This window comes from Marmota flaviventris, chromosome 16, assembly GCF_047511675.1.
Source record: "Marmota flaviventris isolate mMarFla1 chromosome 16, mMarFla1.hap1, whole genome shotgun sequence".
Classification (NCBI taxonomy): Eukaryota; Metazoa; Chordata; class Mammalia; order Rodentia; family Sciuridae; genus Marmota; species Marmota flaviventris.
Genome location: NC_092513.1, coordinates 44,507,676 through 44,527,911, shown reverse-complemented (window position 1 = coordinate 44,527,911; position 20,236 = coordinate 44,507,676). Strand labels below are relative to the sequence as shown.

Here is a 20,236-nt window from a genome sequence, read left to right as displayed (position 1 = left end):
CATTTTAATACATCCAATAATTCTCTCTCAATCCCTCCTTCATGCCATCTTGTTCCTTCTACAGGTATCATCTTAATGACATCTTAATGAAGTACCTTCCTTAGGGCCCTTCAATGACAGATCAGTGAGATACCCTTAAAAATCAATCTATCTTTCTCTCTTCCTTTCTTTCTCCCTCCCTCCCTCCCTCCTTCCCTCCCTTCTCTTTCTCTCTCTCTCTTTCTTTCATCTTTTATATTGACTGAGTTACTTTGAGACTAGAAGAGTTTTTATTTTCTAGGTGAGATCTAAAGCCCACAGGGCTTTCTAAGTTGTTTTTAAGAGATCAATTTTTGGAGGGTGGAGGGGCCTCATGGAGCCTAACGAGGCTGGGTGGGAGTCCTGGAACTCACACAGCTCCAACAAGTTCAGGCGAGCTCAGATTCACCTTTGTTATGAAGCCCTCCCAGCCTGGCAAGGTCTACCACTGTTTGAAAGCTCCGGTTAGCTGTTAGGCATGGTTGCAATTTATCTTCTCAATATGGGGAACACGATAGGAAAAGTTGCATAAGAGCAAAAATAATCATTGGCACTAAAAAAGATAAACAGCAATGTCATTTCTAAGCAACCTGACAACACATGGCATTTAAGCTGCATTGTCCGGGGCAGTGCCATTATCCAGGGACAGTGCCATCTCCATGGACACTGTATTTCATTAGATCCAGACAGTCCAGCAAATAGCTGATAAAACTGTGGGACTGGAACCTCAGGGTGGTTTTCAACATTTTCTTTTGCCACCCGTTTGGAGTTTCTGGAGCCTCTGGGATACAATTTTGCATGAAAAACACACACCTTACAAGAGGACATGTGACTTCTCATTCCTGCCACACACCTTCTGATGCCCCCTCCAGGAGCACAGAGGGCATTATTCACTCACTTCAGCTAGCTCCTGGGGACAATCTTGCCACTTTCTATTCATAGTCATCTTGGGAGTAATCTTTCAGAAGAAGCTGAATACTGATCATTCATCTAATTGAGGCATGCATCCTGCATTTTTGACAAAAATAAGTGATATTTTCACAGATGACTTATATAACCATAGTGAGCTAACTGTCTGGTAGATGTGGTGGACAGGATTCTTCTACTACCACAACCCAGGTTCCAGTAGAGAGCAATGATGTGTTCAGGGGGCCCAAGAGACATTTTTCAGTGTGACTTTAAGAAACTACTCATAGGAGATTTATTTTTAAGTGCTCAATATTTATTTTAATGAATGATGGATTAATTTATTTTTAAGATGGGAGCTCATTGTGTTAGCTAGACTGGCCTGGAACTCCTGGGCTCAAAATGATCCTTCTGCTTCAGCCTTCCAAGTGGCTGGGACTATGGGCGTGTGCCACTGAGGCTGGTGAGTTTGCTCAAATTTTAAATGAAAATCATATAAATATGTGTGGTCGTGAATAAGTGCTTCTGTTTGGAAATGCTTATTTTTTGCATTGGTTTAATAAAAAAGAAAAAAACTGCTGGGTGCAGTGGTGCACACCTGTAATCCCAGCAGTTCAGGAGGCTGAGGCAGGAGGATCAGGAGTTCAAAGCCAGCCTCAGCAATAGTGAGGTGCTAAGCAACTCAGTGAGACCCTGTCTCTAAATAAAATACAAAATATTTGGAGTTGTGGCTGGAGTTGTGGCTCAGTGGTCGAATGCCTTCGAAGTTTCCCCGACAGCCAAAATGCAGTTTGTCTTTTGGAAGTTCATGTAAAATGTTTTAATATTGGTCACTATTTGTCATAAAGAAGCTCCCAAATGAAGTGCTAAATCCCAAATCATGGTTATGTGCCTGATAGAAACTACAGACTTTATTGCACCAAAGTGAGCCCCAGAAAAGAGATGTATGAAGTTCACGAGCTGCACTGTATGAAAAGACATTTAAGCATTTCCGCTCCTTTAATGGAACTGTTCTCGAGAACACAATAAACTGGAACGTACTTTTCACATATTAATGTTGCAAGAAATTACCTGAATCTTCTATGAAATACTTCATTAATTTTTCAAACTAATAAATAGACCATAGCGTTTTAGTATTATAAAAGTGCTTCCTTGCAGGGTGAGGGGAAAACATGAAAATATGATTTTAGAAAAACAATAAAAATGACCTTGGCCTTGCTCAATGACACTATTCATCACACCAGATCAAAAACAAGTACACTCAGTATTATTGTCCTAAGCAACATGAATCATGCCAGAATCAATTAAAAAAAAAAAAAAAAAAAGCCTTGTTTCCCAGGGTGTCTCCTTCCAAGGCCCCATGGTGCCCACAGCGGCCTGTTGATACTTTAACTCCTCTCTGTACTACTCTGCAGATTGGGTGCTGCATGTGAATTGCTCGATGCTTCCTGACAAGACACAGATCAAGTAAGCAGTAGATGGAACCCAGGACCCTGCATTTTCCCAAGCTCCCTGAGGCAGTGCCAATGGGGATGGGGATTAGGAGGAGGTATCAACTGAGGAGAGCAGGGGTTACCCTTCTGTCAATCTGGCTCATCATTATTTCCCTTCAGGGTAACGAGGCTAGAAAATCTCTTTCTAGTTTGTGTCTTGAAGGAAAAAAAGGATGTAAATCTTGGCTGCCTAGATTGAAGGAGGCCAGTTGTCAAGTCCTAGGGTCACCCACGCACCTAATAATTCACAATATTTGACCTTTATGCCATAGTAGCACCCGGAAGGCAGAGTTGCCCCAAGTCAGAGAGAGAAATATAGAGCAAAATTTATTCAGTGTTCAGTTGCTATTTATCAAGCACTTGGGCACAGCGTGCAAGACCCTACGGGGGGTCTTTTATTTGTTTAAAAACCCAGGGCAAAGCCAGGCTCAGTGGTGCCCACCTGTAATCGCAGGAAGGCCAAGGCAGGAGGATTGCAAGCTTAAAGCCAGCCTCAGCAATGGCACAGGCGCTAAGCTACTCAGTGAGACCCTGTCTCTAAATAAAAAATATAAAATAGGGCTGGGGATGTGGCTCAGTGATTGAGAGCCCCTGAGTTCAATCCCTAGTACCCCAAATGAAACCCAGGGCATGAGTTTAGAAGGTCTATTTTGCAAACACATTAAAAAAAAAAAAAAAAAAGAAAGAAAATCTTTCTGGGTTGGCGCAAGCATGCACGTGCATGCCTGTGTTTTGTGTAGAAACAAAACTGTGTTGGAGGGGCAGAATGGAAGGTCCCAGGAGGAAGGAGGTGACTGACACAAGGCCTAGGTACTGCCACCCTGAAGAGCTCCCTCAGGGCCCTAGTGTCCTCCGTTCCTTCCAGTGGGCACACTGGGCTGGGGTCAGAGCTGGTCACTGACTGTTTTGCTAACAGTTTCTCTTCACAGTCATAACCAACCAGTCATCAGGCAAGTGGCAAGGTCTTTGGTCCAAGGCCAACTTTGTTCGTTGCTGTAGACAGACTTGTACATTGGATGGCCTGAGAAAAAGAACTTTCAGAAACCCACCAGCACCTAGGAACAAGACCCGTGTATCCCATTCAAACTTTTAAAAGTCATGATACACAGAGAAAAATCATAGCATGGAACTTATACAACACTGAGGTAGGGAGAGAAGGTTGCTCCGGGTGGGAAGTAACTGTCCAAGGAACTCTGGCTACCTTGGCAGGGAAGGGGTGGCAGGTGCCTCAGGGTTGACCGAGAGGCTCTTGATGACTAGGAAATAAGGTGGAGGTCACCTTGAGAATAAAGCAGCTTGAAATACTGTAGACAACCTGCCCTCTTGGCTAAAAGACCACTGTTACAACACACTTCTGAAAGGTGGTATGATGGTCTATGCTATGGTTTGTCCCCCAAAGCTTCCTGTGATGGATTTTGGTCTCCAAGGTAACAGTATTGACAGGTGGTGGGATCTTAAAGAGGTGGGATCTAGTGAGAGGTGATTAGTGTCATGGGGTACCAAGTTCATGAATGGATTAACGGCCTTCTTGAAGGAATCAGGTTAGGTTCTCCCCAGCCCAGATTAGATCTTGCAGCAGTGAGTTAAGTCTTGCAGGAATGAATCCGTTCTCATGAGAGCAGTTTGTAATAAAGAGAGCCTGGCACTCCTCTGATCTCTGTTGAAATGTGACCTCTCATCTATACATGCCTACTTCCCCTTCCACTTTTCCAGTTGTGCATGATGGCATATAGCCTTCATCAGAAGCTGAGGAGATGCCATCACCATGATCTTAGACCTCAGTACTATGAGATAAATAAATCTTTTCTTTATAAGTTTTCTAACCTCAGGTGTTCTGTTATAGCAACAGAAAACAGATTCATACAGACTACATGGCTGAGCATGGAAAGCCTTAAAAATAAAAAAAGAAAATTCCATGCCCAGGTCCCTACCCCAAACCAATAAAATTATTCTTTGGGAGCAGGGCCAGGTATTTCTTGTTTTGTTTATTTTGGGGTTTTTTATTTAATTTCTTTTTTTTAGTAGTGGAGATTAAACCCAGGGGTGCTCTACCACTGAGCTACATCCCCAGCCCATTTATTTATTTTTTTTAAAACTGTGAGAGTGGGTCTTGCTAAATAGCTGAGGCTGATCTTAAACTTCCAATCTTCCCACCCCAGCGTTTCATGTGGCTTGGATTATAAGTGTGCACCATTGAGCCCAGCCAGTCAGGCTTTTTTTCTAGTGGTACTGGGAATTGAACCCAGGGCCTCATCCATGCTGGGCAAGTGCTCTACCACTGCGAGCTACACCCCTAGCTTCAGGCATTATTTAAATTTTTTTTTTTTTTTTTAATATTGGAGATTTAACCCAGGGTCCTCTACCACTGAGCTACATCCCTAGTCCTTTTTAATTTTTATTTTGAGACATTTTGAGGACTCTCTAGGTTGCTAAGCATCTTGCTAAATTGTTGAGGCTGGCCTCAAACTTGTGATCCTCCTTTATGGGTCTCCATTGTTTTTATTCTTAAAGGTCCCCATTGATTCTGTTATGCCCCTGCAGTTGGGAATAACTGTAACTAGACAGAAGAGAGTAAAGACCTAGAGTCAGAGTGGGGACTGGAATGCTGGCTTTCCCCTGAAAGTTGAGTCACTTCAATTTCTCAGAGTTTCAGTGACTTATCTGAAAAGTGGGGTCAGTGCTGTCCCTACCTCTGACCTAACATGGTTATCATGGCACATAAATGAGGTAATATGTGTAATGAACCCAGCCAAACCTTTGAACTTACTTTATAATTTAAAGAGCTTTATTAAATCATTTGCTCTCTATTGTTGGGAGGATCTGACCTCTGAGTACAGTGATTCTCATTCATTTATTTACATATTAAGCAAACCTGTGACTGTCTACTTTGCAGCAGGCACAGTACTAGGTCCCAAGAATGCAAGGATGAAAACTAAGTGAGAGAGAGAGAGCTTTGCAAGGAGGCAGGTTTCTATCTAAGAGGAGGGCAGGTTGCTCACAAGTGAGAAGTTAATAAAAGTTGAGGATAGACCCACCCACGGTTCTTACTGAGTTGTTCCATATTGTGACACCCAGTATTACTCCAAAGTCACTGTCTGCCATTAAGGCACCAGCAGGGGCTCATGAGCAAAGGGCCTGTGGCTGACAGGGTGGCCTTCACCTTCTTCCCATGTCTAACCTGAAAAAGGAGGAATGGTGTTAGAGTCTGTAAACAAGTCAAAATAACACCTGGCATTTTGCCAGGGGAATGTTAGAGTTCGTAAACAAGTCTGGATGGTGCCTGGCAAAATGCCAGAGGGAGTGGTTTGAGAAGTAACAAAAGCAAGCCATTAAGTGTGGAGATTCCTGATTGGTTGACTGATGTATCTAGTTTATGTTAATTAGATAAGCTGTGTGGAATGTATAAATACTGCTCCTGTCCTGCAATAAACGGCTCCTACTCCTGCTGTATCAAGCTACAGAAGTTATTCGTCACCCCCCTGATTATTCTGCTGCAGCCGGACTGCGGCAGATGGTGGCCCGTTACGGGGAGCCCCGGGACACTCGGGGGTAAGTGACGAAAAAAAGCTGCCCATCCATAGATAGGACGGGAGCAAATCTGCTCGTCCCTAGGCAGATAGGGCGAGAGGAAAAATGACCATTTGGAGAAAATGGAGAAGATTGATACAGTATGTTTGTGTCTTGTTTTGTCTAAGTGTATTGTATTGTCTTTGTGATGAAAATATGGAAGGGGTGAGAAGTAAATTACTAAGGGAAGAAGGCACCCCAGTGGAATCAAGAATAGTTAGGGCATATGTTGATAAAAGCCCAGGAACTCTAGTCAGAAAGAAAAAGAAAGTTCAGAAGAAGAAGGATTATCAGGAAAAAAGTTGCAGCAAAAGGCTATTACTAAATACTTTTCGTTACCGGAGGGTGCGTGAAGCGGAGAGGCGGCTGCCGAGTGTGCAAGCCAGTCACAGCGCAGCAAGGATTTTCCAAGAGGCGGCGGCGACTGGCCCTTCCCCGCCTCCTGGCCGGGGAGCTGGCTCTTCCACTGCTGCGAGCCCAAATCTAGACCTGACCTGGAGGCACAGTCTAGCAGGCTCTTGCTCCCTGTGCCCAGTAGCAGTTTGAGTCCGGGACACTCCCCAGGACCATCTGGGGCTGCCCAGGACGCTACAGCCGACAAAAGATGCTACTGGCGTCCCTGATGTTTGGTCATTTTCAATGCCAATAACTAAGCTACAATGGTTCTCCCACACCTGAAAGCTGATGAGTAATGAGCACTATTAATGCTTATTTCAAATGCAAAAAAAACCTTGAGATAATGTACTAAATTGTTCAGAAGGTTGTTTTCTTAGTAGAATGCTACAGGATTTTCTTTAGCCATCCGGAGTTCCTGCCTTCGTCCCAGTGCCGGTAAAGACCAAGGTGGAAGAATTTTCAGTGTTGCTGAGAACCAGACGAGACTTCAGCTGAGAAAGGGACGAGACTTCGGATCAAGCTAGTTGCCTGCAGAATTTACCTGGACTGTGATTTAAGCTAGCTGCCTGCAGAACTTACCTGGACTGTGATTTACCTGGACTGTGAGTTAATCTATTGAGACACTGCTTTACCTGGACTGAGACAACAAACTGTAATCTATAACAAATTGTAACTCAGTATCTTTGCTAACAGTGTCATTGCTGGTATAATTTTTCCAAGGGCTTCTTGCATGGAGCCATCAAGTGGCTTGGTATTGTGGCATTTTGTATCCTCCCTTTCTGTTTGTAGCAGGTTATTTATGGTGTTTCTGTAAAAACCACTATGGTCGTTATTTAAATCAAACAAAAGGGGGAAATGTTAGAGTCTGTAAACAAGTCAAAATAACACCTGGCATTTAGTCAGGGGAATGTTAGAGTTCGTAAACAAGTCTGGATGGTGCCTGGCAAAATGCCAGAGGGAGTGGTTTGAGAAGTAACAAAAGCAAGCCATTAAGTGTGGAGATTCCTGATTGGTTGACTGATGTATCTAGTTTATGTTAATTAGATAAGCTGTGTGGAATGTATAAATACTGCTCCTGTCCTGCAATAAACGGCTCCCACTCCTGCTGTATCAACATACACAAGTTCTTTGTCACCCCCCGGTTATTTTGCTGCAGCTGGACTGCGGCAGAATGGGTTTAGGAAGAAGTCAGTGTTGGGATTATTTGCCTCTGTGGGGCTTCTACATGCCTGTATTTCAATGTCTCTTAATTCATTACTTTTGTCAAAACCAAACATAACTTCAGTGATCAATAAATGCAAAATGAAAGAAAATGTTAATCAGAGACAGTATTATGGGTAATGCACTAGCAAGGTAATCTAAGAGGATCTGCCCTACAGCCACCCACACCCAGGGCCAGGAGCCCAGGAGCCCAGGAGACAGTGGGGGGTTCCCTCCCACTGAGATGAAGGGGGAACAGACCCATTGGCCACTCATCAGCTCACAATGAATAACAGGACTCAGAAGATGCCAGTAATCACAGATCAGGTGTGACTTAGGACACTGATGTGACAAGATGCTGCTTCTAAATCTAAAAGGAAAAATAGATTTTGTCTTGAAAATTTAGATGAACAAATCAAGATGGTTCTTGGGGAGAAATAACCATGTGGGAATAAAATTAAATTTTTAGACTTTATAATAGAAAGGGCCAACAACACGTATCCTGCATAGTTCCCTCCACTTCTTAATCTCACCTGAGACTTAATGAAATACTGCTTATTGATGGTTTGTTTACTGTTTGTCCCCTCTATGGGAAGCTACAAGAGAGGGAGGGTTTTTATTAGCCATTGGGCAGCACATGATAAATCTGCTGAATGAATGACAGAACATGACAGGGAGAACTGCAGACACCGTGTGACGGTCTTTCCTCTAAATGACACTCTAGTACAAGATACTAGAGTGTCTTAAAAGTGAGGTCTATTTTGTCCCTGGTGGCAAAGGAAGTTTGCCGAGCTCCCTAGCACTACAGTGAAAGTTAAGAAAAGATGATCTTTTCTGCCCTAAACAGAAAACCCAGTTTCGCTGTTAAAAAAAGAAAAAAAAAATCTTTTGAAGCCAATTGTTTCATTTATTCTTTGCCTATCTACCAGAGGATCAATTTTGGAAAAGCAATATTGTAAGATGAAAAGAAGAGATGGAGAAGAGGGAAATTTCCCTGTTACCCTAGAGAAGCTCTCCATTTTCCACTTGCCAGGTGTTTTCTCCCCCCTTCTTCTTAAATCCCTCTGTAAACTAATTTGCTTTTTCAAAAGAGCAGCCAATCTTCAGATCAGAGCTGTTCATCATTTTATGCATTTCCTTAAGAGTTTTTCCAATAGCAGGGATATTTTCTCCTTTGCATTTGTGTGGGGACTATTACAGCTGTTTGATTTGTACTCTTTTTAAAATCCCCAGTAAACTATTCTCTTTAATTTAATATAGACATTGAATTACCAAACATGAGGATCTAAAGGGCAGCTTATCATAAAAAGCTTTCCATTCAATGCCATGCAATAAGTTTGCAAGAAAGTTCAGCAAACTGTTTGGCAAAGTCTAGGCACTTATTGTTTGGGCATTTTGTTGAGATTCATGAAACATGGGGCTGCATGACGACACTGCAGGACCCAAGCCTAGGGACAATGGTGTTAAATCTGGAGCCAGGGAGTCATAGAATGCAGTGGCACAGGATCCCTTGTCCTGAAGCAGGATTACAGGAAGCTCCCTAGGCTGGCTTAGAACAAATGCATAGAAAACCAAACAACAGAATTCAGTTGTATAGGCCAATCCTTTAATATTGCTCTCATCTGATGTTTCTCTCAGTGTAGCTCTACAGAAACAATCCTGTAATGGCTAACACATCCAAGAGTGACGCACGCCAGAAGCCAGATCACTGTTGGCAAGGCACGCACACTTGGCATCTCCACCCCAAAGCTCCGAATACACACACCCCTTGGGTGGCCATGGGTGTCGACTGCAAAGCTGCAAGTGGAGTCTCTTTTGAGTTTTGTAATTACCTACATACGCCAGTGTGCTTAGTAACTCTGCTGCTATTTCGGAGCGACCAATTTAGCATAATCTACTTATGTGGGAGTTAACTCATGTACTGGGTTTAAAATACACAAAAGCTCTGTCAAGCCATCAGATCTGATGGCTTAGGGACTGGAACAACATCTCTTTTACCTGTGGGTCATTGATTGACAGTGAGCTCTTGTTTTGCTGAGACCCCCACCTTACTGGCACCCCATGGGTCCTGATAATTTGTAGAATCCCACTTCCTGGTTTGAAAATGTCTGAACACTCATCAAGGAAGCTGCTACTAAGATTGGTTTTGTTAGAGATGATAGTAAAGGATGAAAGAGGCCCAGCTTTGAACTCAGGTATGTGTCTTTCTCTAAAGCAGTTACTGAATGTATTTTTGGAATGTATTTTTCATATCACACCCTTATGCCAAGACCTCTTAAAGATGAGCTGGGCATGGTGCTGCATGCCTGTAATCCCAGCAACTCAGGAGGCTGAGGCAGGAGGATCCCAAGTTCAAGGCCACCTTCAGCAACTTGGGGAGACCCTGTCTCAAAATAAAAAATAAAAAAGGGCTGGGGGCGTAGCTCAGTGGTAAAGCACCCTTGGGTTCAAAATTCCTGGTTCAAAAATTTGTAGGGTCCAAGACAAGATAAGAGTCCACCTCCCTCCCATATGTCTAGACACCAGCTATGTGTTAATCCAACAGACTGTTCAATAAAATACATTCTATCTTCCTTTTCTCTCCCCACCACTGAGTACTGGGACTTGAACCCAGGGCACTCTGCCACTGAGTCACATTCCCAGACCTTTTTATTTATTTATTTATTTTTGAGCTGACCTCACTAAATTGCCCAGGCTGAACTTGAACTTGCAATCCTCAGGCCTTAACTCCTGAGTTGGTGGGCTCACAGGCACACACCACCAGGCCTGGCATGTTCTACCTTCTTTATATATCCATTTAAATATTTTTCTTTCTAGTGATACATTTTTTCTGGCTTTTTGAAAACTTGATGTAAAATTATTGCAGATCTGAACAAGGTGATTCTCTTGAGAATTTCAATTCAAACTGGCCATCAGAATTGGAGACTCAGGATCCTCCGTAAGGGATCAGTGTTTATCCCTGAAATGGTGTAAGCCAGCCTTTGTCCTGTGCATACCTTCAAAGAACTAATTTGCATCTTATTCAAACATTGGTGAAGACTGAGTATATCGTGGATGGATAAAATACTTCAGTTGATTTGAAAACATCGATATCTTTAGCAAAACACACCTGATGGTGGAAGTGAATAAATGGGAGTGATTAACCTTATTGGGAGACATAAAAGTCAGCTGCTTATTGAATCACCACTTGGAGGTTTTTTTTTTTAAGTAAACGTGGGCAAACACTAAACTTGGTATAAAAGAAATGACGATGGAAAAGTTTTACCATTTGGTGAAATGGCCATTATGATGCAGCACCAACTATCATTCAGGAAGAGGCCCATATTCGTTTGGAGAGGCCAGCCATCTTGGTGGTGTTCAAAGCTAGATGGTGAACACCAGGACCTCCTAGGAAAATTGCAGAGGTTCCTATTTTATTGGTCTAGGGCAAAGCCTCAAATGACATTTTAATGCTTCCCAGGTACTTCTGATACTCAGTTGTAGAAGACAGCACACCACTCTTTGGGGACAGTGGTCTGGGATTGTTCAGAGGGCAGGTTAAAAAGAGATAGGACAGAAAATCATCTACAATATCTCAAAAGGGAGTAAAGTTTCCCTGTAGGACCTTGGAACTTATAGAAAGGAACTTGCCTGGTGCTGGGGATATAACCCAGGGCCTTCACACATGCTAGGCAAGCACTTGAACCACTCAGCTGGGCCCCTACCAGCCCCATCCTGTGTTATGGTCAAAGGAGTACTTTTCAACTATAATCTCCCCCTGGAGTCTTAGGGAAAAAAACAACAAAAAACAAAAACAGAACTTTCCTCTGGGTTACCTCAAGGAAGAAGAGGTGAGAGGGCAAGCAGGGCTCTAACTGGGTCAGGCAGGAGAGGTCCTATAAGAAAGGAAGCGCTAGACACTCCCTAGAATCTAGAGAAGCAGAACGGGAGTTATTTGTGATTTGGTGGAGCAACCTCATGTCCCAAGATTCAACCCCAAAGGGTTAATACTATGAAAGAGATTTCCCCAGAAATTGGAAGCACACCAACACCTCCAGGACAGCAGGAAGATCTGCTGCTTCTCTGTATCTTTGACTACTCAAATGTGGGTTTGGGCCCAGGAAGTGACTGCTACTTTGAAATAACCATTTAATTACTGACCCCAAAACTCATAAGACCCAAGAAGGGGCAAAGCAACAAACAATGGTCAGTCCAACATCTGAAACCAGTGTCACTTGACCTAGGCATGAGCAACCCAAACAGAAGTTACCTTGTAAGGCTCCTTTCAAAGCATCTTGATATAAGCTTAAAAATATCTCTTAAAGATAAGTATAAGCATGAGGTGGGGGTATTTAAGAGGAAAGACAAGAGGTACAGATGAGGAGTTCCCTGAAAACTTGGTAATCCAGGTGTCAGGCTGTTGCCTGACCTGGAAAAGGAAGGAATGGGATCTATGTGGAATTTGGAAGGCAGTCTACAAAGAAAGAATTGCTGGGTTTGGCAGAAGATTATACTAGTGTTGGGCAGAAGGCCAAGGCATGATTTTCATAATCACATTTAATCCTTCCAATAACCTTGCAAGAAGACATATTTGTGCCTATTTTACAAGACAGAAGACAGGCAGTCAGCAATTAAACCTACCTGCCCACCTAACAACTACTAGGCAAATAGCAAAGTCTGCATCCAAACACAGAATGAACAGATCAAATCAATTTTACTTGGGCTGGGGATATAGCTCAGTGGTAGAGCCCATGCTTAGCATGCATAAGGTCTGGGGCTCCATCCCTAGTGCCCCAGGGGTGGGGGAAAGATTTTTGCAATTGCTCTCATGACAGGAAACACAAGGAAAGTTTGGGAAAGGAAGAAGAACCATTCTTTCCTAATTATGTTGGTTAAAGAGAAATTCAATTTTTGATGTGTATAAGTATTAGGTTGGGGAAAGGGCAGGTTTAATTAGATCCATAAACATCTATTCACGGTTTAGCACTATCCAATTGAAATGAAAACAAGACACTACAGTTTTATATTTTTTAGTAGCCACATTAAAAAAGTAAAAAACAAGTGAAATTAATTTTAATAATATACTCAATAAATTATCATTCTGACATGAAATCAATAGAATTATTGAGATATTTTATAGAATTTTCTTTCCGGTACTATTTCTTAAAAATCCAGTATGTCTTTTTCACTTAGAAGGCTGACCAGTTTGGACTGGTCACATTTTAAGCATTCGAGAGCCGCATGTGACCACTACCATAAGGCACTATAGGTTAGAGAATAATGAGATCTGGGGAATCTGGTGCATTTGTAGGGTGTGGATAATAAGGGACAAAAATGGACTCTCTTTTGGCAAGTCGGACTAAGAAAGAATCCCTAATGGCTGAGCGCTGTGCACAAGACTATAATCCCAGCAACTAGGGAGGTTAAGACAGAGGATCAATTTAGCAAGAGCCTGATCAACTTAGCAAGACCCTGTATCAAAGTGAAACAGAGAAAGGGCTGGGTATATGGCTCAGTGGTAAAGCACCCCTGTGTTTGATTCCCCCGGTACAGGGGGTGGTGAGAGAGAGAGGGAGAAGACTCTTCAAGTGAGACACAATTTGAGGTCTTTATCTAAAACATGCAGCATCAAAATGATAAAAGTGGCAAATTATTTGAAAGATGGGACCTGAAGGAAAAGAGTCTTTAATGCTTTATCTTCTACCGCTGCTAAGAGGCTAGGTGAGACCAGGGAGCTGCACAAAGAGCCAAATCCCATGGGATATTAGTCAGGGAACAAGACTCACCCAGCTGCAATGAGCAGCTAGAAGAAAACCAGTTGCCTAAGGCATGGAGAAATGGCGTACTATGGGGTGAGTATCCCTAACCCCCAAATCCAAATTCTGAAATGCTCCCAAATCCAAAACCTTTGGAGTGTCAACCTGACACCACAAATGGAAAATTCCACTCTATAAAAGTTTATTTCATGCACAAAATTATTAAAAATATTGTACAAAACTATCTTCAGCCTACATATGTATATAAAATATAAATGAAATTTGTATTTAGAGTTGGGTGTCATCCCCAAAAGATCTTATTACTTACATGCAAATATCCACACCCCCCCCCCATCCAAAATCTGAAGCATCCCTGATCCCAGGCCCTTCAGGCAAGGTATCCTGGACCCGTATTAACTTCCCTCCTATATTTCAGAAGTTTAAAAGGCAAACTGAGGCAAAAGGTTATAGACCAGTGAATTTCATACCAATGAGGATTGATTATTTGACGCTCATGCACATTTTATGGCTTGCTCCTGGAATTAACTCTCCTCTGAAGGGCCAACAGTGATTTCCTGTTGTTGGCACTTGTATTAGCAAAAGTTAGCAGGAATGGAAAAATGCATTTTTTTTAAAGAACACTGTTTATATAATAATACTCTTAAAAATAGCCATTATTATAACATGATTTTGTAGCGTCTACTTAGGGAAGGTAGAGACTCAATACTAATAGTTATTTTTTTATTTTAAAATAGTTTTGTGGATGATTGAATAGAAATCAATTTTTTAACAACATTTCATTTTGATTAGGGATAAATCTGGAAATCAAATATTTCATCTTTCTTTTTTACTTTTCTAAAATATCAGTTGACAGAGATTTAAAAAACTGGAAAACAAAACAGCAGTCTTCATGCCATTTTCAGGATGATGTTGAGTTTTATTCAGTACTATCTACTTAGGCTATAAGCTAGCAGGTATGGGTCACTTTATGTGACAGTCTTTAAAAATACAAACTGGTAGGCTGGGGATGTGGCTCAAGTGGTAGCACGCTCACCTGGCATGCACGGGGCGCTGGGTTTGATCCTCAGCACCACATAAAAATAAAGTTGTTGTGTCCACCGAAAACTAAAAAATAAATATTAAAAAATTCTCTCTCTCTCTTAAAAAAAAAAAAAAAAAAAAAGCAAACTGGTGCCCTCTGGAAGCCCAGGTAGTGCATCTCTAATTCCAAAGAACAGAAGAAAGTAGAGAAACACCCTTTCTCCTGACATTGGCCCACATGAGCTCATACCTCCTCCCTCAGCTGCCAGCTAAGCTGGTGAAGATAAATTCCCATGTCGGATCTGGGCAGAACCAGTGGCTGGGTGGGGAATGTCCCAGGGTGCAAAGGAAATTTCTTCCTTGGAACTGCTTTAGAAAGGGGTGGGTGAGGATAATCATAAATGTACACTACCTATTTGTAAACTGTTTTCCCTCTTGGTACTATTTATAAGCCTTGAGCTGTATGCTCCCTCCACCCCTGACTTTTAACAAGACTATCTTGGCTTCCTGGGCTTTTGCATACTATTCTAAATATTGTGCTGATAAGAAACTGATAAGAGTGTCTCAGGTTTTTTTTTCTAGTTCACAAAGTGATAGGCCAAGTGACCTCTCTAATTAGAATAAATTAAAAAAAGATTGTCAGAATTTTTAAAAATATATATTTTAGAAGAAGAAGAGGACAGGAAAAAAAAAAGGAGGTGGGGTGGGGGAAAAATCATTGTCCCTTTTGTATGACATTGAGAATCATAAAGATCTTGCTCGGTTGAGCAAAATATCAAAGAACTCCACTCCTGAGTGACATTTGTACATGTACTCGACTAGGCTGCAGGCCAAACTGTGATGGGGGAAGATGCACAGACACGTCCAAGAGCAGCCTCTGCAGCCTGTGTTCTACTTCTGGCCTTGGCCAGGCCATGCTGCTCTGCTGGTCAAAGGAAAAACAGTTAAGTCATCAAATGCATGCACTTCTGAGTCTGATTCTCCCATATTCCAGATTACCTTGATTCGGGGTATTTGGTGAGGGTAGCCAGGCTGCTGGTGTACATGTGGCCGCCCACATCGATGTGGACAGGCGCATTGGATTTTGTGAGTTGTGCTGGAGTAGGAATGCCTTGGTTGTTCAGTGGAGATGCAGGGGATCTAGTGATCAGAGGTCTTGACATATTGGGCCGACTGTCCTACAGAGAGATAAGCAAGTTTAGACATTGTTTCTCTTATCAGTGGAAAGGAAATACATAGATCATAAAAAAATAAGCCAGTGATAATGCTGATATTCACTTGGTAATAAAATCTGAAAAATCATCAAGCTCTCTCCCTTTTGTTAGAATGATTATCAGAAAAACAAATTCTGTAACAAAAGAAAACTTTCATGTGTTTAAAATCCAGGAGCTTGAATGAATGTTCATTTCGAGTAATTCTGAGGGCAATGAGGATTTATTATACTAATGAATTCTCACATTTAACAATTGGTAAACGGCACGTGGAGAAATTCTATTCATCCCAAATGAAAAGATAATCAACGCTTAAAATAATATACATCTAAATAAAATATGTATGATTTATACTTCTCTTTGGAAACTTGCTCATTGCTATGAACATGGCATCAAAACAGACCTTCGGCACTATGTTCACAAAGTGTTTTCTTAAATTTCTGTTTTTTGAATTAAGAAAAAGAGGGCATAATAGTTCTAGCCATCAGCTCACATAGTTACAACCTTGCAAAGAGGTATGATACATTTATTAGTCAACAGATTGAAAAAAAATCAACGGAGGGCTGGCGATGTTGCTCAGTGGTAAAGAACTTGTCTAGAATGTTTAAGGCCCTAAATTCAAACCACAGTATTGAAAACAGACAAAACCAAAAACAAACAAACTGATATTCTATTTGTTTGTACTGGCTTGTTCCCTGTTTCTCTTCCAATGAGACTGTGGGTCTGGGGACACTTAGAAAAGAATATACCCTCAGGTGATAAATATGTGCTTGTGAACCACGATCAAGTGGCTCTTCCCTATGCCTCACTTCTTGAGAGCTTGTTTGGAAGTTCTAGCAGGAGAGAGCAGCTACTCATAGATCCTTGACGGAAGAATCGTCCTCCTCTGTCAGGGAAGGTCATTCTCTGGGATGGAACGTGCAGCTTTGGGAGGGATGCATGAGGAGCGGTGAGGGAGGAAGGGGACACCTGCCTATTCCGCCAGATCAACCGAATCAACTCTAGCGTTCAATAGGGTGACAGATGTTGCAGCCAGATCACCCTCACATCCTGTGCCTGAAGAAACCAGGTTCCCCAAGTGGAAGTGAGGAAGATGTTGTCATGGCAACAAGTAGCCCGAACAGGCAGAGGTGCAAGTTGAGCCACCAGACCAGGATGGGAACAGCGTGTGGTGGCAGCCATAGCATGTTTAGGAAACTGTACCCTTGAGAAAATAAAATATTATATCTTTACCATGGACACAATATAAGTGTCTCAAACACTATCCAAACAGGGTTGATTGCTTTCAAATTAGAGCCTAAACCACAGACAAGTCAAGTCAGGTCCCTGGCATTGAATGAGGGTCAAATATTTAGAGTATACAATGGAGAAATAAGCTAAAATAGCATTTATGTATGAATTCTGTAAGACTGTCATACACACATCCTTTCAGATTTATAATTTAGCCGGAGACTGTTTTCAAACACACACACACACAATGTGTGCCAAAGCCAGTGATAAGGCTACTAAGGGGATTTTGAAAAATGCCTTTGATGGAGATTACAAAGGGGAAGTCATCAAGTCTTTGTGCTTAAAACACAGCATGATAAAATATAAATTTGCAAAACATCATAGGTTTCATGATCTGGAACAGCTTGAGGAGTTACCTGGGGCACAACTGTTAGTCTAGTTAGCATTAACCACATGTCCAAGCAAGACTGAGACTGCATGTGCTTTCTGAAACTCAACATCCACTATGAATGGAGTGGTGATTGGGCCTTTGCACAAAATGTTTACCATCTGTGTGGTGCCTCTCTGCACGCTGAATTAAACAGAGCCCAGAAATCATCACAGAAAAAAAGAGTTAGTCTTTTAGTTCTTAAATTGGCTGGTGGGTTCATAGGTGTTCACTATTCTTTATTCTACTCCTGGGTATTTTTAATAATGCAAAATAGAGATTAAAGGCACAAAATGATGTTTACAATGCACAAAGAGAGGGAGTTAAAGGGATATTGGGTAGGGGAAAAGTTAAAAAATCACAGATGGTAGGACATATAAGACAGTTACGGTTCACAAGTATTAGAAGTAAGCATTTTAAATTGTGGGTGAAAGCAAACACATTTTCCTCTTAAAAAGCAATCATATAACTCCTATTTTTAAGAGACACATACTACCTGACTTCTTTGAGAAACTGATTTCCTGGCAACACACACACACACACACACACACACACACACACACACACACCCTCCCTGTTACAATCCAGCCCATCCCGGTACTGCGGAGTCTGTAATAGTTTTTCAATTGGACACGTTCTCTATTCTGCCTGAGGGTGCTCAGGCGAAAATGAACAGATTTGCAGGGTTAATACTGTCGTTAGACTGTGACCTCATTCAGCACAGCTTCTAACACTCCGAGGTCTCCATAGAAGGAGGGGAAAAAAAATTAAAGCATAACTGATTGGTTGAAGGATTCCAGATTTCTCAGAATATATGCCATTTACACTGTAAATCATAAATGGATGGATATTGCTAAATTTAAAATTAAACCAGTTTCTTCAGCTGGGGATGGGGGATAAACTCTTAGGGGCAAGGATTAGAACTGGTCTTGCTGAGACCTTGAGGCTCCCTTCCTAGGCTCTCTCCCCATCTCTGGGCTCTTCTTGCTCTGTACATGTTCCCTCAGACACAGTCGTTTCTAAGGCATTAACTGATATTAGCTAATAGAGTCTGGATTTCATTTGCTATTTTCTGTATGGGCATAGACTGAAAGAACTTTTAAAATCCATAGACTGGGGCTGGGAGACAGTACTTGAGATGGGAGATCTTGGCATTTGAATGGTGGCTGGAGCTATCATTCAGTATCTATCCCATCTACTCTAGTTGCTTCATTTTGGCTGAGGGGGGTACCTGGGATTGAACTCAGGGGCACCTGACCACTGGGCCACATCCCCTGGCCTATTTTATATTTTATTTAGAGACAGGGTCTCACTGAGTCACTTAGCACCTTGCTTTTTGCTGTGGCTGGCTTTGAACTCGATTCTCTTGCCTTTGCCTCCCAAGCTGCTGGGATTACAGGCATGCCCCACTGCCCCAGGCAAGTTGCTTCATTGAATGCAATTGTGGCAATACTCTCCCCTTACCAGTGACTGGAGCTGACATTTTTTTCATCTTTACCTAGATATTGAGATCTTGCGTGGGATGCCCTACCCACAATGCCATAGTCCTCTCCCTAGAAGCCTAGGAAGCCAGAATAAATCCAAAGCCCAGGACAGCAGAGTTGAAAGTTGCAAAGAATCTGGGTCCTCACTGAATCAACCAACTCTGAGCCTCCAATTTCCAGATTTCTGAAAAGACGGTTCTAGGCAGTACTGCCAAGGCCCCAAAGTAGGAGAAGCCATGGTACATTCTCAAAATTAAAACTTGAATATGGTACCAGGATCCGATCACTTATTTCTTCCCCCAAGGTGGTGGGATAATGCAGGAAAGAGAAATCAGGATGATGATGATCTGAGAGCCACAGAATTAAACAATAATTTATAATTGGGAAAATAACCATGTTTATTTATTTGGTACCACGAATTGAATCCAGGGGCATGTAATCACTGAGCTATATCTGCAACCCTTTTTCATATTTTATTTTTGAGACAGGGCCTTACCAAGTTGCTGAGGTTGGTTTCGAACTCGTGATCCACTTGCCTTAGCCTCCTGTGCTGCTGGGATTATAGGCATGTGTCACTGTGCCTGGCCACCATCTTTATTTTTCAAGCTAGTCCGACTTGGGATTTCTGTCCCCTCTCCTGGTAAAATATCTTTCCTGTTATGGCTGCCTCCCTGGGAGGTTGTTCAGCGTTGGGAGACACAGCCTGTCAGGCTAAGAACAGCTTCCTGTTGATAGACGCAGCAGAATTTTCTAACATGTTATCACCCTTCTTCAACTCCACTTTCCATCTGTGTTTCCCTTTAATCATTTCCCCCATCATCTTCTTTGTCTGCATATGTCTTTCAGTATGACTTCTGAAGACAGGAAAGCCATAAACTCTAACCAGAAAGAGTACAAAGGACTTGGATGTGCCTTTACTCTGTTGAAGAAGCAGCTGAGAGCACCGAAGATATTCCAAAAGCTGGTCAGATGGAAAGCTGTCTCTGCTAAGCCCCTTCTGGAACTGTCCCAGGGAAAGGAAGCCTACCCCAATATTAAGCCAGGAGGTTCTTGCCCCTTCCTTGTGCAGCCCATTGTTCTTTCCCTCCACAGTGTTTATTAACATCTCCTCAGTGCCAGGCACTGGCTAGGCAACCAGAGAACAAGACAGACTGGGCCCTGGCCTTCCATGCTTGTTGAACAGTGGAAGAGAGAGACCAAGAAATGCATATGATCAGGGCAGGTGAAGGTAAGGTTACTACAGCAGCTTAATGGAAGGGTCACTTAGTCCAGCCTTGGGGGCTGTCAGGGGAGGATGGGAAGGGTCCCCAGAGAAAGTCTAAGATGAGATCTTATGGATGAGCAGTTAACAAACACTGGGGTGCTGAAAAGACGGTTCTAGGCAGTACTGCCAAGGCCCCAAAGTAGGAGAAGCCATGGTACATTCTCATTATTAAAACTTGAATATGGTACCAGGATCCGATCACTTATTTCTTCCCCCAAGGTGGTGGGATAATGCAGGAAAGAGAAATCAGGATGATGATGATCT

General features: G+C 42.3%; 1 protein-coding gene across 3 annotated transcripts in view; it reads right to left on the bottom strand.

Annotated features, from left to right (window-relative positions):
* Kctd1 (potassium channel tetramerization domain containing 1) overlaps nucleotides 1–20,236 on the bottom strand; it is a 186,414-nt gene that overhangs the window by 33,009 nt on the left and 133,169 nt on the right. For all 3 annotated transcript variants that reach the window (XM_071602828.1, XM_027935695.3, XM_027935694.3), the window contains exon 2: nucleotides 15,356–15,534. In XM_071602828.1, the coding sequence (XP_071458929.1) occupies nucleotides 15,356–15,534 (179 nt within the window). The remainder of the gene's footprint in view (nucleotides 1–15,355; nucleotides 15,535–20,236) is intronic.